General features: G+C 39.6%; 1 protein-coding gene across 1 annotated transcript in view; it reads left to right on the top strand.

The window, feature by feature from the left end:
* Window positions 1-26,029, top strand: part of TTN (titin) — a 468,699-nt gene that overhangs the window by 274,615 nt on the left and 168,055 nt on the right. The window contains exons 126-140 of the mRNA XM_073306908.1: window positions 19-111; window positions 233-515; window positions 886-1,069; window positions 1,501-1,590; window positions 14,656-14,923; window positions 15,021-15,281; window positions 16,893-17,102; window positions 17,204-17,281; window positions 17,390-17,416; window positions 18,313-18,360; window positions 20,049-20,105; window positions 20,227-20,304; window positions 22,070-22,336; window positions 24,493-24,570; window positions 25,519-25,599. Of these exons, the coding sequence (XP_073163009.1) occupies window positions 19-111; window positions 233-515; window positions 886-1,069; window positions 1,501-1,590; window positions 14,656-14,923; window positions 15,021-15,281; window positions 16,893-17,102; window positions 17,204-17,281; window positions 17,390-17,416; window positions 18,313-18,360; window positions 20,049-20,105; window positions 20,227-20,304; window positions 22,070-22,336; window positions 24,493-24,570; window positions 25,519-25,599 (2,103 nt within the window). The remainder of the gene's footprint in view (window positions 1-18; window positions 112-232; window positions 516-885; window positions 1,070-1,500; window positions 1,591-14,655; window positions 14,924-15,020; window positions 15,282-16,892; window positions 17,103-17,203; window positions 17,282-17,389; window positions 17,417-18,312; window positions 18,361-20,048; window positions 20,106-20,226; window positions 20,305-22,069; window positions 22,337-24,492; window positions 24,571-25,518; window positions 25,600-26,029) is intronic.

The raw sequence follows: 26,029 nt of genomic DNA, 5'->3' as shown, positions 1-26,029 counted from the left end.
CTTAAACCTATTTTCCAGAAAAACCAGCAGCTGCACCAGCAGCTAAGAAAGCACCAGTGGATGGAAAGCTGTACTTTATCTCAGAGCCTCAGAATCTCAAAGTTATGGAAAGTAAGCTTGTTCTTCTAAAAATATGTCATCTTCTCTATTTGTTGTATTAGTTGTATGACGATATCTCCTGCTGTCTTACACATGTGAAAGATGAGCTGCTTGATTTTGTATTTTTCTATAGAGAGTGTTGCAACGTTTCTTGCTAAAGTTGGAGGTGATCCAATCCCAAATGTTAAATGGACTAAGGGAAAGTGGAGACAACTCAACCAGGGAGGTCGTATTTTCATCCAGCAGAGAGGAGACGAAGCCAAACTAGAAATAAAGGATGCAACAAAAACTGATTCTGGAATGTACAGATGTGTAGCTTTTAATGAACATGGTGAAATTGAAAGCAGTGCCAACCTACAAGTTGAAGAACGAAGGCAAGAAGTAATTGAAGGAGATCTGAGAGCAAAACTGAAGAGGTAGGCATAAGAATCTTTTCTAGATCACTCTGTAGTCTCTGCAGTGGGGGATACTTTAATTATATCTCTGATCCAGATGTAATTATTAGTATTCATAATATATTCAACAGGTTGACACCAATTATGTATAGGCCTTAATCCCACCAAGACTTACTCTTATCAGTAGTCTTCCAGTTAGCTAAAAATCCCCTTGAGTCATGAGTAGCGAGCACTTATGTGCCTAATAGTTTGTCAGACAAAGCCCCTCCAGCGCTAACCTGAAGGCTCGCTCTATACCAAACAATTTTAAGCAGACTTGGTTACCCAAAGGATTCTCCTAGAAAGAAGAAATATTGTGCATGTTTTCTAATTATTCTCCTTACTTAAATAGTACTCCAACCAAAAAGAAAGAAGAGGAGGAAGAGAAGCCTATTGATATCATGGAACTTCTCAAAAATGTTGATCCCAAAGAATATGAGAAGTATGCTCGCATGTATGGAATTACAGATTTCCGTGGCCTCCTGCAAGCCTTTGAGCTGCTAAAGCAAAGCCAAGAGGAAGAAAGTCATAGATTGGTAAGACCTAGTCAGACTGTGGCATTGGGAATGTTAAGAGTAACATGGTTTCTGGCAACAGGCTTGATATCCTAGCTGTGACATTGCTGTATGCATAAGAGATTCAGATTCCAATTCTATCTTGTCTCACTCTCCGAACTCCCAGCATGCTCAAGCACTGGGTGAGGCAGCGTTGCTACCAACATTGACCCTTCTGTCCAAGTAAGTCCTGTCCCCATCTCTTTGCCCAGAGGCTCTTGGTGACATGGAACCTGTAAGATGGGCTGGTGAGGAGGTTAAAGTGAGCTATGGGTTTGCAGAAGGTTCAGTTAGAGAGTCACACGACTCTCCAGATTTGTTATCAGGGAGGGAGGGACAGATATAAACACATGGATCCTAACTATTTCCCAATAGTGTTACTTCATGTTAAATCATGTCATGTCTTTCCACAGGAAATTGAGGTCACAGAGAGAGCTCGCAAAGAAGAACAGGAATTTGATGAACTTGTATCATTTATTCAACAAAGACTCACACAGACAGAGGTGACATGATGGCTTTGACTTGATAGTCAAGTATTTAATCACATAATAGGAAGTGTGATCTTGGAATGACGACTTAACCTTTTAAATTCATATTTTTCAGCCTATCACACTCATCAGGGATATTGAAAACCAGACCATTTTAGCAGATGAGGACGCTGTCTTTGAATGTGAAATTAAGATTAATTATCCAGAAATCAAACTCTCCTGGTACAAAGGAACTCAAAAATTGGATTCTAGTAACAAGTATGAAATAAAAATTAAAGGTGATCGGCACATACTCAGAATCAGGAACTGCCAACCTGCAGATCAGGGGAATTTCAGAGTTGTCTGTGGTCCACATATTGCAAGTGCCAAGCTAACTGTGATTGGTATGTGTACATTTAAAGTTTCTATTTGAAAGTAATTTACACTCTTAGTTTAATCTGATGCCTACTAAAATATATATTTTAACCTGCTAATAGACCCTGCAGTTGAACGGAATCTTCATGATTCTGCTTTCAAGGAAGGACGCACATGCACCCTGATTTGTCAGTTCTCTATCCCAAATGCCAAATCTCAGTGGTATAGAAATGGAAAAGCCATTAAGATAGGAGGGAGATACTCAATACAAGTCTCAGATTTCTTATCTTCTTTGTTTGCATTCACAACACAATTTTCTTTCTTGATTGTTTTCTAAAATACTCTCTTTTTCAAGCTATGTTTTCATTTTTGTCATGCTGCTACCACATACATCACTGGCTACTGTAAATTCACATTTTGTAGATATTTCTACCACTCGCCACACCCCAAAGTCTGTGCTTTTGATTAGATAGTTCATTCATTTAAGCATTTTAATGGATCAGTGCAATTTTATGTATCATGTTTATCCTTTTCTTTGGTTTTATAGAACCACCAAGCATTATAACAAAGCTAGACTCCTCTAGAGTTGTGAAACAGCATGATTCCTCTAGATATGAATGCAAAATAGGCGGCTCTCCAGAAATCAAAGTCACCTGGTACAAAGATGAAACTGAAATCCATGATGGTGAAAAATACAGAATGTCCTTCATTGATTCCGTGGCAGTCATTGAAATGCACAATCTCCATGTAGAAGACAGTGGTGACTACATTTGTGAAGCTCGCAATGCAGCGGGTAGTGCAAGCACCAGTACCTCATTAAAAGTGAAAGGTCAGAACCTCTTTCTGTCTATGATTTCTCCACTTTACTTGCGGTTACAGAGTAAAAGTATTATCTTTAGTCAGATAGGTGAATACAAACATCTCGGAATGCAGGAAACATATCTTAGCAGTGTGCTATGACATGAAAGCCATCTCTTATTGTGACTCATATCTTTACTCTTCCATTATCAGTCCAACATAGTGATACAATTTACTGTTTAAATGTTCTTTTCTCTATTATGTCCTGAACTGAATTAACAGAAACCCAAATTTCTGTTTTCATAGCACCCCCTGCTTTCAGCAAGAAACCCCATCCAGTTGAGACTTTGAAAGGTTCAGATGTCCATCTTGAGTGTGAACTTCGGGGCACTCCTCCGTTCCAGATTTCCTGGTATAAGGACAAAAGAGAAATTAAAAGTAGCAAGAAGTACAAAATCATGTCTGAGAACTACCTTGCTAGTATTCACATCCTTAGCGTGGATGCCACAGATGTAGGCGAATATCAGTGTAAGGCTGAAAATGATGTGGGAAGTGACACTTGCATTGGCTTTATAACTCTAAAAGGTTGGTATAATGATTTACACATCAGTTATATTCCTAGCATCCTCTCATTCTCCGCACTCTCCTTGTGGTTTTAACATGACGTATCTTCTCTTCACCAGCACCACCCATTTTTGTGAAGAAGCTCAGTGATTTCACTGCTGTAGTTGGAGACCCAGTTGAGCTGCAGGCCACATTAGAAGGATCCCAGCCCATTTCTGTTCTGTGGCTGAAAGACAAAGGGGAAATCATTAGAGAAAGCGAAAATCTTTGGATTTCCTATTCAGAAAACATTGCAACTCTACAGATTGGAAATGTGGAACCAGCCAGTGCTGGAATATACATCTGTCAGATCAAAAATGACGCTGGAGTTCAGGAGTGCTTTGCCACTCTATCAGTTCTAGGTTGGTAACAAGGAAACAAAACAATACAGAATGATATTTTAACCTCACTTAACAAACTGATTGCATCTCCTGTCCTGTCATCAAACATGGCTGTGATTTGCATCTCATTTCAGAACCTGCAATCATTGTAGAGAAGCCCGGTGCAATGAAAGTCACCTCTGGAGACTCTTGTACTCTAGAATGCACAGTGGACGGCACACCGGAGCTTACTACTAGGTGGTTTAAGAATGGGAAAGAGCTGTCTACTAATCAGAAATACAAAATTAGCTTCTTCAACAAAGTGTCTGGGCTTAAGATCCTCAATGCAAGAGTAGAAGACAGTGGGGAGTATACTTTTGAGGTGAAAAACAGTGTTGGTCAAAGCAGGTGCACAGCTTCAGTGCGTGTTTCAGGTTAGTTGATTAAATTTGTGAATTATCTTCGATTCTTACAATTTCTTTAAAACGTATTACACAGCACGCTGCCTCCTTCAGTGTCATGTCATGCTGCTGCCACTCTGGGAAGACTCACTGCTAATATGACCTTAGGCACCCTATGTGGGCCCGCTAATGTTGTGGAGATCATGGAGGCAGGGAGTCGGTTGAACCATTTTTCACCCGTCACGAAGAGGAGGCTGTGGCTTGGGCTCAGTCTCATCAACTGAGTCTGCCTGTCCCAGATGGTGCGGTACTGTTCTTCTCCTTATGAGGAAGTATTGAAAAAATTAAAAGGAGAGAGGTGACCCTCAAAAGGGGTAAGCAACAGCTTTAGAGAGTATCCTCCAACCCGTTCTTATCTTCTCTCAATACCTCAGGTCTTGGGGGGAGGGGGGAGCGGGGTGTGGACTATACGCTTCTTAGTATTCGCTGACACCAATTCAGATGTGTGAAAGGAAACTGTGGTGTTTCTGCTAGATGCCTGGAAACCATCTTCTTTTTAAGTTATAATGCTGTAATATTTATAGCTGTGTTTTATCCTATACAGATCGCATTATACCGCCTTCTTTCACAAGAAAACTGAAAGAAGTTAATGGTCTCTCTGGTTCTTCTGTTGTGCTGGATTGCAAAGTGTCTGGGTCACCACCCATTTCTGTTTCCTGGTTCCATGACGGACATGAGATTGCTAGTGGAGACAAGTATCAGACGACCCTTACAGACAATGCTTGCTCTTTGAAAGTGAACACATTAGAGGAATCCGATATGGGAACTTATTCATGCACAGCTACTAATATAGCTGGATCTGATGAATGCAGTGCATATTTGACTGTTAGAGGTTAGTATCCAGGACAAGATGGAGGTTTAAGATATAAAATACTTTCTTTGCTGGCAATTTACGTTTTTGGCTCTGTCACATGATTCTAACCACCGATATTTTGTACAGGAATATTTTACGCTTCATCAAAGTGCACTTCTCTTTTATGTTTCTCTTTAGAACCTCCTTCTTTCGTGAAGAAACCTGATCCCCTGCAAGTTTTATCTGGAGCAAATATAACTTTTACCAGTATCCTAAAAGGCACCCCTCCACTAGAGGTTAAATGGTTCAAAGGTAGCATTGAGCTAGTACCAGGACATAGATGCAACATCTCCTTGGAAAATTTGGTTGCAGAACTGGAGCTGTTTGATGTACAGCCACTCCAAAGTGGAGACTACACCTGTCTGGTTACTAACGAGGCTGGCAAAATTTCTTGCACAACACAGCTCTTTGTAAAAGGTTTGTCAGGCTGGAAATTTCACACATTCCTCTAAAAAAATCTCTTGGTGTCATCTTTTAACATTTATCTTCATATCATTCACTATAGAACCAGCCAAATTTGTGAAAAAAATGAATAATCTCAATGTGGAGAAAGGAAAACCATTAATTCTGGAATGCACATACTCTGGTACCCCTCCGATTGCAGTCTTATGGAAGAAAAATGGATACAAAGTAGTTCATTCTGCAAAATGCAGCATCACCACCACAGAAACATCTGCCATTCTGGAAGTTCCCAATAGTAAAATAGAAGATCAGGGGCAGTACACTTGCCACATTGAGAATGATTCTGGGCAAGATAATTGTCATGCTGCAGTCTCAGTATTAGGTGTGTCCTCATTCCACAAAGAATCTTTTTTATACTAATGGTCATTGTGGTATTTAAATTTTGTTACTAATGATGTGTCTTTGTTCTTTAGAACAACCTTATTTTGTTACACGCTTGGAACCTGTTCAGGTGACAGTTGGGGATTCTGCATCATTACAATGCCAAGTTGCTGGCACACCAGAAATTATTGTATCATGGTACAAAGGCGATACAAAACTAAGAGCAACTCCTACCTCTAAAATGTACTTTAAGAACAACGTTGCCACTTTGGTTTTCAGCCAGGTGGATAGTGGTGATAGCGGGAAGTATACCTGCAAAGCAGAAAATAGTGTTGGAGAGGCTTCTTCATCAGCTTTGCTTTCTGTTCAAGGTGAATATTTCATGTTATCAAGTATAAAAGTTTACTTTCTTTGGGTGTGGTATTTCAGGAAAGAAAAGTCTTTTTTCAGAAACACCCAGTGCCTTTACACGGCCAGTTAGAAACTACCCATGTCAAGAGGCCCTGCAGCATTTATTAGCTTTCAGTAGCAAAGGACTGGCTGGGAAGAAATTCCCATGAAATTATCCTGAGCTCTCTCTAAGACATAGAGGCGTCTGTGTCTTCCCTTTCAGTTTAGGGCATGTCCCGAGTTATTCTTCTAGCTCTTTACAATGTAGAAAATGTGAGACCATTGTTCAAACATTAAGCCTAAGTTCTGCCTTCATTTACAACTTCGGAACATGGACTTCAATGAGACAGGAAGGGTGCAAGTGGTTGTACTCTTACTAGCATCCCTGGGCAGAATCCTCTCTTCACACCAATCCCCAAACTAAATGGTCTAGCATATAATCTCTTTGATCTTTTGTGGGCCTCTTACTGTTTTATATTAGGCAAGTTGGTTAAAAACAATAACTGGATGGTCCAGTGTCGTCTTGCAAATCTACCCAAACTAAATCACAATAGAGTATCTTCTTAGGCAGTGCTTACTGGAGTGTTCACCAAAGCTAGATAACTTCCCAAAGCTTTCATTGTGTAATACTTCTTTCCTTGCAGAGCGTAAATTTCCTCCTTCGTTTACTCGAACATTGAGAGACATTCATGAAACTATTGGCTTACCGGTTACATTTGATTGCGGCATAACTGGCTCAGAACCTATTGAAGTATCCTGGTCTAAAGATGGTGTACATATCCGAGATGGCTACAATGTGCAAACCTCCTTCTTAAATAATGTAGCAACTCTCCAGTTTTTGCAGACTGACAAGAGCCTTGCCGGGCAATACACTTGTACAGCTTCCAATGCTATTGGAACTGTTTCTTCCAGTGCCAGGCTCGTGCTTACAGGTTGGTTGGTTATGAAATAATTTCCCTTTAATGTCACCAGGTCATTTAAAATTTCCATCTTAACTTGAAACAATAAGTGCAACATTTGTTTAACAATATGGTTTAAACTAATTGAGCTTTTAAAAGCTATACATGTTTTTGTGTTTCTTTCATCCTTAGAGGGGAAGAATCCTCCATTGTTTGACATCCCAATTGCACCAGTGGATGCTTTTGCTGGGGAAAGTGTTGACTTTGAGTGCCACGTATCAGGAACACAACCAATTAAGGTCACTTGGGCAAAAAATAACCAAGAGATACGGACCGGACGAAAGTACCAGATTAGTTATGTAGACAACATAGCTTATTTGACAGTTCTGAACATTGACAGTGCAGATTCTGGAACCTATACATGCCATGCTAGCAATGAAGTTGGAAAGGACTCTTGCGCAACTCAACTTAGTATTAAAGGTATTGCCTGATCCATGTGTATGAATTCCTTTATATCTAAAATAAATAAGTCATCTTGTTGCTAGATAAGTTTGAGACCATCTTTTCAATATATGGATTAGAAAATGTATATTGAAGTATCTATTTGGAGGAATTGAAAGGTCTTTGAAAGAAAGTGTGGGGAGAATTGTGGAGAGGAGATAATGTTTTCTTTAGTCTACTTTTCTTTGAAAGTTTACAGACCTTTTCATTTTAAATGGTTTGTACAAAATCTGCTTTGCTCCTTGTAACTTATATATAGGGTCCTGATTTTGTTTAAAAAAGGCATTTTTCTTAAAAGCAGTACAAGTATATTTTTTATAACTTTTTAAATAGTAAAACTCTACATCCATTTACACAGTGTGGTATTTTCCTGTTCCAAGAATGGTGTTCTCTGCATATTTTTTGTTTAAAAAAAAAAGCACTGTTTGTGTATGCAAACTGGTTTTTTTTTTAACAACATATAGCAATTAAAGGTATTTCTTGAAAAGTCTTCTACTGAATATTTGATCTTAAAATTTATTTTTTTTAATTTAAGGAGTATGTTCATTTCTTGCAGAACGAAAAATTCCACCTAGTTTTACAAAGAAGCTATCTGAAATAGTAGAAGAAACAGAAGGGAACATCCTTAAACTTGAGGGCCGTGTTTCTGGTTCTCAGCCTCTGACCGTTGCTTGGTATAAAAACAATCAAGAGATCTATCAGAGTCCTAATTGTGAAATATCATTCCTAAACAACACCATACTTCTGCAAATTAAGAGCACACGGCAGGCAGATGCTGGCTTATATACCTGCAAAGTGTCCAATGAAGCAGGAAGTGTATTGTGTACATCTTCCGTTGTTATTAAAGGTTAGTTAATTTCATATTTTGCCTCACTGTGGTGTTAATTTTCTTTATCAACATGTTAGCTGTCAAAATATGCCTTCTGTAGCTAATCAGATAATTCTCTCTAGGAGTCTTATCTTTAGGCCATATATAATTGTGTTTGAACAATATTAATTCAGTACAGTTTACACAATGATATAATGGCCCCAATTCCTGCTTTAGATACACAAGCACAACTCTGAGCTCTGTATTTCAGGATAGAATTTGGGCACAGTGTTTCTATTCCTTTCACCTTAGAATACAGCACAAATAGTATACAACAAAATAGTGACTGCTTTCCTGTAGCTTTCTATATTTTATTTAGAGAATGGTATTACACAAACCTTGCTGCTATCAATACATATTTGTTGCAAATAATAACCCAACACTGTGCATGCTATGAATGGTTAGAGGTTTGCAATATGCCATTTTTTACCTTTTTTTAACATAATTTTTTTTACGTTTTTACATAATTCCTGGTAATTAAACAAATTCCAGACCACACCTGGAATATTTGTTCACTAAAGTGTGACAGATTTTTTTTGGGGACAATGTCAACACTTCTCAAAAATAGCTGAAAATATTTAGTTATTAATGCAAGAGCCAGAACCTTTTGGGGGTTTTTTGTTGTTTTTTACTTTTTGCATACTGTCCTTTGGGACCTATTTTGCATACATAATCCTGATTTATCATATATCTTTGGAAGTCCATACCCTTAATATGCATTCTGAGCATAGTACATAATGTGTTTAGAAAGCATGTTGTGAATTATTTATCTAGCTCTTAACAAGTGTCGTGCAAACACACTGTCTACTCCATTGTATGTCTTTTTCTTGTACTTTTGTTTTTTTCCTCTTTTCCCTCATGCAATATGATGTGTGTCATACTTTAAATAGTAATATCTAGATTACTCATAAAAATGAGCCTATGCTGACACTTCATTTGAATCTCCATTGGGGTTTTGCAGGGAGCTGCATGGAATGAGCAAAGTAAAATGTGCATGAGATGGTTTTGTTTTGGCCCATATTTACACCTGTGCAACTCTCACTAAAACTAACTATTTTGTTCATGCCTACCTGAGGGCAGAGTTGTGACACACATGCTCTGCAAATGCATGACTGCCTACCCCTAAGCAAAGAAATATTTTAGTGGGTCCAACACCCTGACTTGGTTTTCAAAGGTGCTGAGAACCTGCATTGCCTGGTGATTTCATATGGAATCGTGTGTGCTCAGCTCCTCCACACATCAGGAGCCATAGGGATAAACCTTCTGTCCCTGACAAATAGGACAACCAAACTGAGGAGTAGCCAAGTTACATGTGGCTGATCTCTAGTTGGGGCCAAAAATACCTCAGGCCATTTTATCTTCCTGTATTTGCAATCCTGATTTTCCAAACTCATCTGTTAATGTATAAGATCAGGATGGATTGATCTTCTACTCTTCCCATTATTTTGCCTTTTATATTATGTCAAACAATATTGTGAGATATTATGTGATGTCACCCAAGACATACATTTAACAGACAGTAGAAATTTAAAACCTGTAATACTGGTTTCTTTTTGCCTACATTAATGTCAATAAATTTGCTCTCGTATCTTTTCCACCAAATGCATCGTCACTGGTCCACACTCTTGCTGTTGAGGGCATCCAGGATGGGATTGAGTTAAACCACAAAAGCAAGTAATTAATTTGACTTTCTAGGTTAAAGTCAGATTAATGTTGCTTTAAGATTTATGACGATGATGAGGTAACTAGTTATATCTGGTGTGAACTATGAATTCAGATTGTAAAAACAGATCAGCCTGAACATTTAGTGATATAAAAATGTGAGGTCCCGTAATATCCGTCAAATCTCTACTCATTTTCTTTTCATGTTATGGCAGTTTTGCTATGCAAGATGTGCAGCTTTTCCTTCATTGTTGGAAGGTTCAGAACAAATGAATCTATATCTAAATTTGTACAGCCAGGGCAGTTTGCTGTGGTAAAATGAGTTGAGCAATCATTACTTTTGTAGTATATTGCATTGTTTGGTCTTATAAAAAGTGCTTAAGCAATATTTGAAGAATAGCAGTGGTGCTTTAGTTGCTTTAGTATCCTTTAAAGAAGGAGTACAAATTTAAACTACTGCTTTGAAAGAAGATGGAATACAGAAAAACCCTCTTCTTGCATGCTTGTGAAAAAGTACATTTTCCATACTATTTTTTCTAATACTATGTAGTATTAGTATTCTCAGAAACCAGACTTGTATGTATCAACACACATAGATTATCATTCTCTTACTTGTACATATAACTGACTTGTTAAAGTCAAAATTTCATTTATTTCTTGTGTTTCTCTCTCATGTTCATAACACACATTTCTTTCTTGAATATTTACTAAAATATTTTCCAATTCCAGAACCAAAAAAGCCACCAGTGTTTGACCAACCTCTTAGACCTGTGACAATAGCGGAAGGAGATATTTTGCAGCTCAGCTGCCACGTCCAGGGATCACAGCCAATCAGGATTCAGTGGCTGAAGGCTGGGAGAGAAATAAAAGCTTCAGATAAATGCACCTTTAGCTTTGCTAATGGAACAGCTCTTTTGGAACTCACAGCAGTTACTAAAACTGATGCAGGCGAATATGTGTGCAAAGCTACAAATGTAGCTGGAAGTGACTCTTGCAAGTCAAAAGTGACAGTGAAAGGTATAGTAAAAGAGAAAAATCAGCTTGTGATGGCAATTTAAACCAAAACTACAATGATCACACCTTTGTTTTCTGTGAATTAAGTGGTTCATAATCAAATAGAAAATAACCAGTGTCTTTGTTACTTCATAAAATATTACATAATCTGAAATACTGGCCTAATTGTAGCATTATATTTAATGATAATTAATATAACACCACAAATATACAATGTATACATTAGGGGGCCTGTGTCAAATGAACAGTAGATCCCCACCCTGAGGATTTAGAATTTAACCTTTGTGACAAAGTTCCTCTTCTACCTTGGGGGGGTCTTGCGCTTATTGGCGGATTTGCTCACCTCAGAGATTCACAGCAGCCCTCAGTTTGGCCGTTTTTGTGAACCCACAGTCCAGGTCAAATCCTCCTGTGTCTGATCAGTAGTTGGGAGGTTTGGGGGGAACCTGGGCCCGCCCTCTACTCTGGGTTCCAGCCCAGGGCCCTGTGGAATGCAGCTGTCTAGAGTGCCTCCTGGAACAGCTCTGCGACAGCTACAACTCCCTGGGCTACTTCCCCACGGCCTCCTCCCAACACCTTCTTTATCCTCACCATAGGACCTTCCTTCTGGTGTCTGATAATGCTTGTACTCCTCAGTTCTCCAGCAGTACGCCTTCTCACTCTCAGCTCCTAGTGCCTCTTGCTCCCAGAGCATGCGCACCACAAACTGAAGTGAGCTCCTTTTTAAACTCAGGTGCCCTGATTAGCCAGCCTTAATTGATTCTAGCAGCTTCTTGATTGGCTGCAGGTGTTCTAATCAGCCTGTCTGTCTTAATTGTTTCCAAAAAGTTCCTACTAGTTCTGGAACCTTCCCTGTTACCGTACCCAGGGATAAGGGACCTACTCAACCTGCGGCTGATATATCGGCCTTCTATCACTCTCTTATAGCCATCTGGCCCGACCCTGTCACACCTTGCAGACAAAACACAGCCTTTGAGGCAAGACCAAGCTGAAAGAGTGGGCCACAGTCCCTAGACCATGCATGCTCCATGAGGAAGATGGGGGTTTAGGTATGTCTTGTAGGACATTACTAAGGGAATTTGGTATATTGTCAGGGAGAGTGCTCCAGGTCTATGTGTCACCATAAGATACAGCAAAGTCTGGAGTGAGCCAGCCAGAAAGATGGTACAGTAAGGAAGAAGGCTGGGGAGCGCATTAAGAACAAATTATTTGCCCAGCTCAGAGGCAGCAGTGCAATTAGTTGGGCTGGGCTATCTCAGCTTCAACCCACACTGCCCCCTCACTCAATTGAAATTAATACAGTTTGGGGATGAGACTCTCTCTCTCAAATATTTATACCCCCATCACTATTGCATCTGAGCTCTTCACACTAATTAACATATTAAGGTAGCACCACTCCTGGAACAGAGGCAGCAGTGGGCCTAGAAGTCGCTCAGACACTTTAATCTTCTAGCTGTAGGCTGATGATAAAACTAAGACACCTTGTAGACCAGGCCTTGAAGAAATGAACACCAAAGAGAAGCCCCTTGTTACTGTCCTGTGTGGAAGCTGCTGGATAATAGCTGATGAGAACTTTTGAAAATCAGGCCACTTATTTATGTGTCCAGCTGTGGATTTAAGAGCCTAAATTAAAGTCATCCATTTTTGAAAATCTTAAAATCTGATTCTGATTATGTTTACTTCCATATAAATTTTACACGGTGTGACAGAGATAAGAATAAGCCTTACAGTGTCTGCTTCCATCTTAGGAAATCAGATGATAACTTATTGAAAGTCAACAGAAAGTACTTGGCATTTTTTCTTTCATACATGCACTGCATATGCTGCTTTAGTAAATGGATTCAGCTACAATAAAAAATATTCCCATTCAGGGGACTGAAAAATCTTAATTCCTTAAACCTATTTTCCAGAAAAACCAGCAGCTGCACCAGCAGCTAAGAAAGCACCAGTGGATGGAAAGCTGTACTTTATCTCAGAGCCTCAGAATCTCAAAGTTATGGAAAGTAAGCTTGTTCTTCTAAAAATATGTCATCTTCTCTATTTGTTGTATTAGTTGTATGACGATATCTCCTGCTGTCTTACACATGTGAAAGATGAGCTGCTTGATTTTGTATTTTTCTATAGAGAGTGTTGCAACATTTCTTGCTAAAGTTGGAGGTGATCCAGTCCCAAATGTTAAATGGACTAAGGGAAAGTGGAGACAACTCAACCAGGGAGGTCGTATTTTCATCCAGCAGAGAGGAGACGAAGCCAAACTAGAAATAAAGGATGCAACAAAAACTGATTCTGGAATGTACAGATGTGTAGCTTTTAATGAACATGGTGAAATTGAGACCAGCGTTGAACTTCAAGTTGAAGAACGAAGAAAGGAAGAAGTAATTGAAGGAGATCTGAGAGCAAAACTGAAGAGGTAGGCATAAGAACCTTTTCTCAATCACTCTGTAGTCTCTACAGTAGGGGATGCAATTGTATCTCTGATCTAGAGGCAATTAATTAATATTTACAACATATTGAACAGATTGACACCATTTATATATAGGTCTTGATCCTACCAAGACTTATTCATATCAGTAGTCTTTCAGTCACTAAGAATCCCTTTGAAGTCATGAGTAGCGAGCACTTATGTGCCTAATAGTTTGTCGGATAAAGCCCCTCCAGTGCTAACCTGAAGGCTCAAACGATTTTAAGCAGACTTGGTTACCCAAGGGATTCTCCAAGAAAGAAGAAATATTGTGCATGTTTTCTAATTATTCTCCTTACTTAAATAGTACTCCAACCAAAAAGAAAGAAGAGGAGGAAGAGAAGCCCATTAATATCATGGAACTTCTCAAAAATGTTGATCCCAAAGAATATGAGAAGTATGCTCGCATGTATGGAATTACAGATTTCCGTGGCCTCCTGCAAGCCTTTGAGCTGCTAAAGCAAAGCCAAGAGGAAGAAAGTCATAGATTGGTAAGACCTAGTCAGACTGTGGCATTGGGAATGTTAAGAGTAACATGGTTTCTGGCAACAGGCTTGATATCCTAGCTGTGACATTGCTGTATGCATAAGAGATTCAGATTCCAATTCTATCTTGTCTCACTCTCCGAACTCCCAGCATGCTCAAGCACTGGGTGAGGCAGTGTTGCTACCAACAGTGACATCTTCTGTCCAAGTAAGTCCTGTCCCCATCTCTTTGCCCAGAGGATCTTGGTGACATGGAACCTGTAAGATGGGCTGGTGAGGAGGTTAAAGTGAGCTATGGGTTTGCAGAAGGTTCAGTTAGAGAGTCACACGACTCTCCAGATTTGTTATCAGGGAGGGAGGGACAGATATAAACACATGGATCCTAACTATTTCCCAATAGTGTTACTTCATGTTAAATCATGTCATGTCTTTCCACAGGAAACTGAAATCACAGAGAGAGTTCGAAAAGGAGACCAGGAATTTGACGAACTTGTATCGTTTATTCATCAAAGAGTCACACAGACAGAGGTGACATGATGGCTTTGACTTGATAGTCAAGTATTTAATCACATAATAGGAAGTGTGATCTTGGAATGACGACTTAACCTTTTAAATTCATATTTTTCAGCCTATCACACTCATCAGGGATATTGAAAACCAGACCATTTTAGCAGATGAGGACGCTGTCTTTGAATGTGAAATTAAGATTAATTATCCAGAAATCAAACTCTCCTGGTACAAAGGAACTCAAAAATTGGATTCTAGTAACAAGTATGAAATAAAAATTAAAGGTGATCGGCACACACTCAGAATCAGGAACTGCCAACCTGCAGATCAGGGGAATTTCAGAGTTGTCTGTGGTCCACATATTGCTAATGCAAAGCTAACTGTGATTGGTAAGTGTACATTTAAAGTTTCTATTTGAAAGTATTTTATCCTCTTTAATTTAACACTCAGATATCTGCTAAAATATGTATTTTAACATGCTAACAGCACCTGCAGTTGAACGGAATCTTCATGATACTGCTTTCAAGGAAGGACGCACATGCACCCTGATTTGTCAGTTCTCTATCCCAAATGCCAAATCTCAGTGGTATAGAAATGGAAAAGCCATTAAGATAGGAGGAAGATACTCAACACAAGTCTCAGAGAAAATCCACAAACTAATCATCAAGGATGTTAGAACAGAAGACCAAGGACAGTATACCTGCAAGCTTCACAATATAGAAACAACTGCAGATCTAACCATTGAAGGTTTGTAAACAGATGGAAATCTCTATTTTATGGTTTCTTGAAAGAGTTTCTGGATGCTCAGTTAACAGAAGATGGACCTGATGGGAAATTCTGCTGATCCATTCCTTTGAAGGAGATACCACTGCCAGGATAACCTAATAATATTTTATCTGTGTAATTAATATGACCCATTACTCTGAAACACTTAGATCTGAGTTATGTTTATCCTCTTTAGTCTCCTCTTTCTGAGATGTTCATATTTTCCTGAGATTTCAAACTTCCAATATGCCTATACACCAAGCATTCTTTATCTTTTCTTAATTGCTTTAATGACTTCTCTTGAATACTTCTCACAATAATCGTGTTGTGGCAATACTCTTGTGTCTTCTTAACTTCACTCCTAAATGGAGCACTTCACAGGAGATAGAATGATGAATACACATTTCTTTGTATTTCTTTTTTCTTCATTTCCTTTTTCAGTATCCTAGTAGGTGTCTGTTGTTAGTTTTACAGAATATTATATACATTAACTCCTCACTTATAGTCACCCCATTAATGTTATTTCGTTGTTACATTGCTGATCAATTAGGGAACATGCTCATTTAAAGTTATGCAATGCTCCCTTATAATGTTGTTTGGCAGCCACCTGCTTTGTCCACTGCTTGCAGAAAGAGCAGCCTGTTGGAGCTAGCTGGTGGGGGCTTGGAACCAGGGTGGACCGGCAGCCCCCCATCAGCTCCCGACTCCCCTAAATTCCCTGTGCAGCAGCGGCCCAGCAGACTATCAATTGCAGGCAGTTCAGCTGTCCCTCCCACCACTGCCCTGTGCTGCTCCTGCACTCTGCCTTGGAGCTGCTCCCGGGAGCCTCCTACTTGCTATGCAGGGGGGGGATGAGGGTGTCCCCCTCCCCCCTGCTCCTGCCTCCCACTTACCCCATCTCCATACAGCAGTGGGAAACACGACAGGGCTCAGGAGGGAGGGAGCTTGCTAGCAGCAGCTGCTGTCTCAGCTTGTTGATCTACTTAAAAAGGCAATGTACTTAGAGTGCGGTCAGAGTACTTAAAGGGGCAATGCACATCTCTCTCTCACACACAAGGGTGTGCGTCTGTGTCTCTGTCTCTGTCTGACATGCTGTCTTCCCTCCCTCCAATTGTGCTGCCTTGTAGAGTGTGAGGCTACATTAACAACAATGTGTTAACCCTTGAGGGTTCAGCCAACTCCTTGTTCATCATTTAGCAGTAAGGCATTCCCTGGGAAATATCCCACCCTCTTCCACCCTCTGACTTCACCATCTCAACCAAGCTTCACAATCATCATTGCTGTGTACAGTATTTAAATTGTTTGTTTAAAACTTATACTGTGTGTGTGTGTGTGTGTGTGCACGCGCGCGTGTATGTGTATATATATAGAGAGAGAGAGAGAGTCTTTTGTCTGGTGGAAAAAAATTCCCTGGAACCTAACCCCCACATTTATATTAATTCTTATGGGGAAACTGGGTTCTCTTAACATCGTTTTGCTTAAAGTCGCATTTTTCAGGAACATAACTACAAAATTAAGCGAGGAGTTACTGTACAAACAAAGGTCTATTGCAACAAGGCTAACTAATATATTTTTGTTTTGTTTCCAAACCAGCTGAGCCCATTCAGTTCACAAAGAGCATACAGAATATAGTGGTGAGTGAACACCAGTCTGCAACCTTTGAGTGTGAGGTTTCATTTGATGACGCAGTTGTGACATGGTACAAAGGATCCATTGAACTGAGGGAGAGTCGTAAATACAGCTTTAGAAGTGAAGGTCGCTGTCATTATATGACTATCCACAATGTCACTGCACAAGATGAAGGTAACCTTAATGGGATGTTTCCATTGTCACTGTTTTTTCTCATTGTTTGTGTTTTTTAATGATCAACATGAGGTATATATCAAAATGCTTTCATATTCCAGGTGTGTATTCTGTAATTGCTCGTCTTGAACCAAGAGGTGAAGCAAGAAGCACTGCAGAGCTCTATCTGACAACCAAAGGTTAGTGCATGTAGTAAACAGGTTTGAGAGTGTAGCTATGTACAAGAGCTGAAATTGTGTGCTGGAGAGTGAAAACATTCTAAATACAAATCTATTGTTTTTTTGCAGAAATGAAACTGGAAGTGAAGCCACCAGGTAAAGAAAAAATTGAGAACATATTTATGAATCATCTGGCACTGATTTAATTTTGTGTCCTCCTTTATTTTTTGCTTTTGAAACCCTTATTTCTGGATTTGGTTTTAGTACACCAAGGCTAATATGCTGAGAAGGAATTTCCAGATCTATAAAGGAAGATTATTCCCATAGGCAGCAATTGTGAATGTTGTGACGATTCCACAATTAGTGAGGAATTTCTGGGCCTGGGGTCCTCTTGCACATTAAGGGAAGCCAACTTCCCCTCTTTCCTTGGGGCTGAGAGTGGACAGTTAATTGGGCATGGACTTCCAATGCAATATAGTGAAGATTAGGGAAGAGGTAAAAAAACAACCAATCAAATAGACAAACAACATATCATAGACAAGGAAAGTGATCATTCTAATTATACTTAATAATCTTCCTTTCTGTGTGTGTGGGGGGGATATATCAGAGAGAGAGAACCGTCTAAATACTAGAATCTAATTAAAAAGAAACACACCAGAATATAAGGATTTAGGGTTTGATGCAATTAAAATGGTAATAGAATTAGGTGTGTGTAACTTGGCTAAACTATGACTCAGGAGGAGGACATGATAATGATCCATATGTATTTCTATGATGTTAAATCAAAAGAGAAGGAAAAATTGCACAAGGTGGTCCAAGAGGATTTAAACAGGTGTAATGGGTGAAACTGAAGAGAGGAGATATAGTCTGAATGTTTCCCAATGCTGAGGAGTAGCAGCCTGTAGAACAGTTTCCTATGGGAAGAGGTGAAGGTCCCATCTCTTGAGTAGTTTAAAATTATTCCTTAGAAAATACTGTCACCCAGTCCTAGGGATTGGACAAGTTCATCAGAATTTCTACTTTATACATTTCTATATATTTTGACTTTCCAGATGTTCCTGATGCCAGAGTTGCAGTTCCAATTGAAGCACCAACTGAAGGTAAGATGAATAACCAGATTTTTATAATGGGATTTCTCTTTAGATTCTAGGCAAAGGTGCAGCGGGAATTTTGGAGATTTGGGAACCTCAGAAAAAATCTAGGACTGAGCAGTGTTCAAATTCACCCCTCTCTGTGCAAAGCTTGAATGATCAGGGTTTTCTGGGGGAGGCAGTGGCACTGTTGGTTCTGGTGCTGGGTGTCCAATAGCACCCACTGATTGTCAGGGTAGACTGGTCAAATAAGTATGAGCGAGGGAATGGTCCCACCATCATGGGGAACTTTTCTGGCTTTTGCACTACCCTGGGGGAATCAGGCAGAGAAAAGATGTGTCCTTGCTCTAATTCCCTTTGCCCAGATGCCTGCCTGACCTCAAGGACTCCTCTTCCACTCTCCTGTGCAGCAGTCCTCATAACCCCAATAAGGCAGGGTCACTTAGGACAGGAATCTGGGTGTCCCCACTCCAGGGTACTCTCTCTACACTGGCCACTTCCCTGACCCACTGATCGCTACTTTAAGCTTAAACCAAATACAACTTATTAAACAGCAACGTTAAAAAAAATGGGTGTGTGTGTGGAAAAGGTTAAAGGAACAAGGGCCCCCCCCTTTGGGGATAGGGAATACCACAAACAGCAGTTTCAGCTACTTAAGAAAAGTTCACAGTCTATTCTTCACATGCCCCAGTCCTCCTGCCCAGGATCTGGCTGTGCTATGGTGATACAGTGGGTAAAACACCTACTCAGATGGAAGCTACATGCTCTCTAACTATAGGTGGCAGGATCCTTCTCCGCAGCATTGGCCCTCCTGTGGTTCAGGGCCCCGTTTCCCTCACCCCTTGAGTCCAGCCTCCAAGGCCCTCTTGCCTGGTGACGTCTCCCTCCACTGGGCCTTCGCTGCCTAGGGTCCCCACCTCCCTCTCCCCAGCTGCTCACCACTCTTGGCTGCAGTATTACTTGTAGCACAGAAGGCATCCACACCCCGGCTCTGGCCCTGCAGCTCCCTGAAGTAGCTCAGGCCTGGCTCACTGTCGGCGTGGCTGGTCTCCACTGCTCCAGCTCCCCAGCTCTGGGCTGCTCCAGTTCCCCAACTCTGGCTACTCTGTCTCAGTGCTGCTGCTCTGCCTCCCAGACCAGCTCTGGCTGCTGCTCCTCTTCCAGCCTAGCTCTGCCTTCTCTGTCTCTGGACTCCTGCTCTTTCCCCAGCTCCACTCTGGCTGCTGCTTTCTCCTTAGCTCTGCCCCTGCCCTACTTTAACTCAGGCAGCTCCAGCTCACATGGAAGATGAGCCCCATGCTCTAGACTCCCTCATTGACCTGCCTACCCTGTCAATTCGCAGACTTAGAGCATTGGCCTTGGGAACTGTCAGTCTCAGGATCCTGATTTCTCTTTGGCCCTTCCCCCTTTTCCTGATATTGGGAGAGGGCCAACAAAAAAAAAACCCGCACTAATTTTCAGAAGGAGGCCAACAGCCCCCTTACATTAGGATGGATTTGCAGTTCCCACCCATGAAAAGTACTATGACTGCTCTTGACTGCTCCAACCCCAACCACAAGTTACTTTTGATTTTTTAATTGTAATACAGTCATTTTATATGCCTGTATGCAAAGCATATTAGGAATTTTTTTTTTACATATTATTAAGAATGTAGCATTGAAATATTTGTAATAAAATATATTCATTATTTTTCTAAGATATTCCTATTCCTGTTTTGCTGCCTTTTGCTGTTCCACCACCAGAAGAGAAGAAAGGTAAAAGCTTATAGATTTAAAACTGAAAATGTTGTCAAACAGAATGCACTATGTTAAATCCAACTTTTTTCCTGTAGCTGTTAAATGCAAATATATATATATATTTTTTTTTTTTTTTCAGAGACCAAGAAAGTTCTTGTAAAGAAAGTCTCCAAAAAGGTGGTTTCAAAAGCTCCTGAAGAAATTGCTCCACCTAAAGGTAAAATGGATTTTTACATTATTTTTTTAAGAGGTATTTTTAAGAAAGTAATTTTATTTAATGTGGAATGATGAGAGGTTTTTGTGTTTGACTTTTTTATTTTAAAGTTATAAATATGCATATTTAAAGCCCAAATTCTCATTCATTAGGATATTTCAAAAATATGTTCTGGAACACTGATTATCGAGGCAGAAGTAATTTCTCACGTGATCCTAGTTAAAGGTTGTAACCTAGTGATACAAGATAAAGATTGAAAAAATGAGCATTAACTAGCATACAAGAATCTAAGTTCTGAAGATAAAAATAATAAAAACATAGTGAAAAGACAAGCAAAACAAAGACAAAAGCTACTCTGTAAACATGTGACTGTTCTCTTATAGTGTCATTTTATGAAATTGTGGGATGCAGCTTTAAAAAGATGTAGAGAACACTGTAGCTTCTTGCTTAGTCAATCCAAAGGCCTTGATCTTGTAGATTATATCAGTTAGAATCAGTAGTCTTTTCAGTGTTTTTCTCATCATGCTAGCATATATCTAAAAAACATTGCTATCAGCAGCTTTGATGAGGCATATGTAAAAACCTCTCTTTAAATTAATTTTATGTGAATATTATTATTACTTTATTTTACTTTATTTTATTTCATTTTATTTTATTTTGTTAAACTGTGTCAGGAATAAAAACATCTTGGGTAAAATAACATATTTTCAAGATGCTAGTTATTTATTTCTATCTAGAAAAAATGAGTATGTAGACAGTATGCAACCTGGAAAAAAACTCCCAATGGGATTCCATCCTTTGACATCAGTGGGCTTACGACAATGCACTAAGGACTTCAGTGGGGGTTGGACTGGGCCTTAAATGCAGAATTTAGGAAAGGTGCTAATTTCTTCATGCTCCATTTCTCCTTTTTCTGAGGGTAATATTAGAACTGATTCTGTGATGTTTTAAATTAATGAGAGTTTTGCACTTGACTTCAATGGGTGAGAAAATCTGGGACAGTGTGCCTACCATCTAGAGGTTGGTCAAGGATATATACTGCTTCAATATGGATCTATATCTGCCTTTATAGTGTGACTATGTGTGCATATCAAGGAGAGATTAGAATGCTAAACATAACGTTTCTAAAGTTTCAGAGGTTGTAAAGAAACCAGCATCCTGGCCCCAGCCCCCAAAATAACAGGATATTATTTCAACAAAAGAAGTTGTATAAAACATGTATACTGAGAAAATAATCCATTGTGGAGGAATAGGCCACTCAGTTTTCCTACCCTGTGGTAATCTGCATCAGAAGAATACAGATTCATTCTTAATTTTTCTTTCATTCATCTTAACTTCATTAGACAGATTTCACCCTGGTACCAGCATGTGCTGATGATACTAATTTGAATTTTTTTTTCTTTTCCAACTTTCTCTTGCTGTTGATATATAATGAACTCAATGTGGTGGTCTTCCAGTGAACACATATGATAAAATTGCCATTGAAATATGGGTCCTATAACCGAAAATAATAATATCATAGTTATATATTGAGGTGATAGCTCTGACCTAACTAATCTATTGGTAAATTGAATAACTGTGTCTGCATGAGACAAACCAAGTTTGGACAATATCAAGAGTATCAAAAAACAATAAAACAGCAATCTAATACTACTGTGTAAAATGTTTAATATGCTACTTGAATTCCATAAATAGGTATATTTCTTAAATTATATACATCCATTATGCCTTGCAAACTCTATATTTTAATATGAGCAATCTTTTAAAGTTCCCAAAGTGCCAAGGAAGCCACAAGAGATCGAAGTGACTTCTGTAGCTAGAAGGGAAGAAGTTCATGAAAAGGAGGAAATATATGAAGAAAGAGAAGAGGTTTATGAACAAAAAGAAGAAATTTATGAAGAACAAAAAGAACCTTATGAAGAATGGGAAGAAGATTATGGAGGAGAACAGGAATATTATGAAAGGGAAGAAGGTTATGAAGAAGGGGAAGAGGAATGGGAAACTTATGAAGAAAAACATGTTTATCATGAAGAAGGTATATTAGAATTTCTTGATTTTATTAATCTTTTTTCCCTCTTTTTTCCCCCTTCACTTTCTCCATCTCTCTACTCTCTTGGCCATGCTCAGTATAATCCATTTGGTTTGGGATGTATAAAAATGTTACTGCCGAATACAATGGAATATAAATATTGAAATTACAATTAGTATTTTGTGCCATTTTCTTGACCTGTTATCTTCTAATTACCTATTAAAGAGGCCGTGATGTACAAGAGCTAACATTTCCACAGCCACCAGGATTTTCTAAGGACAAACAAAACTTTTTTTTCATTTTGGGACCCTTTCATAACAAGGATACATGGGGTTTCCAGTGTGTATACATGTGTATACAGTGTGTATATAGCTTCACATGCTGCAGTGGGGTGGGGCAGGTCTTCTTCATCCCCACTTCTACTCTCTATGGAACTGAACCTGCACTGCTGATTTAATGGAAGTTTTGCTATTGACTTCAATGAAAGCAAGATCAGGCACCAAGCAGCTTGTGGCTGCCTGTATAAAAGGAGAAATGAGCATATAGGGAAGGAAGACTCAAGCCCACTCACTGTACATCCACATTTATCTTTGTCAGGGATCTAAAGTCAGCTGTAATGTAATAAATTTCCATTTATCCAGGTGCATTACAGCTGCAGTCTTTGAGACCTATCCCAACTAGTCTTGTAGTATAAGGTTTAGAGTAGCTTTTCAGGATTTTGAGTTTGACAGTAGCAGTTATTCCTTATTTAATCTATATTGTTTCTTTATGTATTTTTCCTCTGTGTTCAGAAGTAAGCCCTGGTCTCTCTTTATTTTCTCCCCAATTGGTACATGTTGAGATTTTCTATTACAGTACTTTGGGGAATATTGTGCTATCAATCTGTACGTAGAACTTCCCAAATAAAGTACAGGGGAGTTATGATTGCAAATCAGTGGCAAATCATGGCCCATCATCGAGCAGGGCTAGGATATTATGGACACAGCTCAAAGTGACACATTATAGTGTGATTATTAATTTGTGGAGTTTGAAGTTTGGGAGCTTTTCAAATGCACCATGAACTAGCCATAGTTTAGACAGTTGCATGTTTTTAATTATTTGAGAGGATTTCCCCTGCATTTCCCCCAGACAAGGCTGATTTGGGTGGAATGTTCCACAAATCTTTCTGGAGCGTTAAGAGTCATATATGTCAAGAGCATGCCTCCCATTTATTTCAGTGGGAGAAGTGCGTATGTAGCCAAGACAGAATTTTGTCCTAAAGTCAATGGGTTAGCAACAAAACCGGAAATGAACAGAATCCCCCATGACAACTGTTGAATGTTCATAATTGTGTGTTTTATTTGTGAAATATTATATCATCACCTAATGTTGGCCTGTCCCACCCTGAGGTAAGGTGTACTTCTTCAGGGTGTGTATTTCCTCTTCATTAAATGAGATGCTGTTTTTATCAAAGTGATTGGAGTTCCTCAGAAGCCCATGCCTGAGCATATAACACCAAGAATTACAGCTGAAAAGAAAGAAGTGACCATACATAAAAGTACAGGACTGAGACATATCTGTATAACTAGAGTCATGGTTACACTGAGCAAGTTTCAGATCTCTCTCATGCTGATGTAAATCTAGACAGTGGGATCCTCCCCCAGATCACTGCATGCCTATCTTCCCACTCCGGCAGAATGCATAAGGTCAGGGTGCTCAGGAAGACTGGGGTCTTCCCTATGCAATAAAATAGAGACTGGGAGGGTTGAGGGATACTGCAGAGATTCTTGGGCAAACATCATTCAGGCAAAGGTTTTGTTATCTTCCTTCCCCCACCATGCAGCAGTCCTCAAACAGCTGTGACCAGGTGAAGTCCTTGGTAGAGCAATGGAGCTGCACTACTAGGAAGTGGTAGTCACCAGGTCCTTCATAAGGATCTCCCTGGCTCTCAGTGGGCCCCTGGAGATCCACCAGGTTTGGGTGCAAGCTGTATGGCTCATTCCACAGGGGTCACCATCACCAGTGAACCATATGAGTGGATGTGCAAGAGGGAATCCTGGCAAAGATTAAAACATATCAAAGTTGCATTAAATGCTACAGCTCCCAGCTCTGACCAATTTTTATCTGAGTGATCATTTGCCAGGTTGTCTAAATGTTGTGAAATATCTTTTAATCACCTGCAGTTGTTAGGAAACCTGTAGCTGAAGAAGTTGAGGTGACCACTCAAAGGCTTGAGGAGGAAGAAGTCAGACTGCCTAAAGGTACTGCTACCTACTGCATGATTTTAACGCCACTATGACATGAAAGTAGTTGGAATATTGCCACTTTATGTGTTTTCAGAAACAAATGTACTACATTTAACATAGATCTGACCAATTTTCAATCTTTGAGACAATGATGGTAACAAACATTGCCCAGCTGTAGTGAAAGGAAGATAAAAGCAGCAGTTTCTGAGAAATACATGAGCCTGTAGAGCTAACACCTAATACTTGAGGGTAGGGAGTGCTGATAAACTACATTTGGAGAGGAGTATCTCCTTCACCCTTACCCACTCATGTCTGACCTCCAATTCTCCATACTGGTTTATCAACCAGGGTATCTTCACCATTGTTTAGGCTTGTGGATACATATGCATCCCAGCTCCTTTTATTTATGCTTAAAATTTATGCTGATTGGGGCCCTCCAGTTCAGCATTTTCTATTCTATAATGGCAGTGACTCGCCTGGATTCTGAGTGGTAGCCATGTTAGTCTATATCAGAAAAAACAACTAGGCATCCTTCTGGCACCTTAGAGACTAACAAATTTATTTGGGCATAAACTTTTGTGGATGATGAAGTGGGTTCTAGCCCACAAAAGCTTATGCCCAAATAAATTTTAGTCTCTAAGGTGTCACAAGGACTCCTTGTTGTTTTCACCTGGATTCTAAAACTCAACAGAATGAGGAGGTCATGAACATCCATGCAGCAGTGGTCACAAATTTCATAACCCCCTAATAAGATATGGACTGTGGTAGGGGATCTAAAGAAACATCCACTGTCCTTATATCATTTTGTGCTATCCCATGCAAGCTTAGCACAGCTGCAGGACTGGATCATAGTACATTTGTCTTGTCTGTTACATTTTCAAAGTGTGCTGCAAACATTAACTAACTGTAATATTAATTTGGTATTCTCACTACATACAGGACTCACAATTCATATTTCTAAAGTGCCAGCAGTTCCCAAGAAGGTTCCGCCACCAAAACCTACCCGGGTGCCAGTCGAGGAGGAGAAAGTTATGAGAAAGAAAGGTACAGATCTTGACCTCTCAATTACTTATTCCACTCTTTCCAGCGCATGTATCATTGTGCTGCGTGTGGATATATATGTGTCTAGTATTTGTGTCAATTTCACATTGCCCAGCAGTGACCGCTCTCATTGTTTAATTAGTAGTATGTAACATGCATACTTTCACGTTTAATTTGTTCTGTTACAGAGTAGCATAGAATTTGGTTTTGTGTTGAATGGTTTCTGTGGGTAGCTTTCAAATGTTTAAATTCTGTTCATGGTATTGCAGTGTGATGTGGCTCTTCCTTCATGTATTCTGCTTGCTGGCTTATATCTAAAGATGAATGGTCTTAGCATCCTGCAATTTCTTTGGGAAGGCAAATTCTATGTGCTCCTTCTGTGTAATATTTTTAAAAGGCTACATGCTCTTTTGTTTTAAAGAGCTTTTTGCAC

Source organism: Lepidochelys kempii, chromosome 11, assembly GCF_965140265.1.
Source record: "Lepidochelys kempii isolate rLepKem1 chromosome 11, rLepKem1.hap2, whole genome shotgun sequence".
Lineage (NCBI taxonomy): Eukaryota > Metazoa > Chordata > Testudines > Cheloniidae > Lepidochelys > Lepidochelys kempii.
Note: the sequence above shows the minus strand (reverse complement) of the source record. Positions and strands in the feature narration are given on the sequence as shown.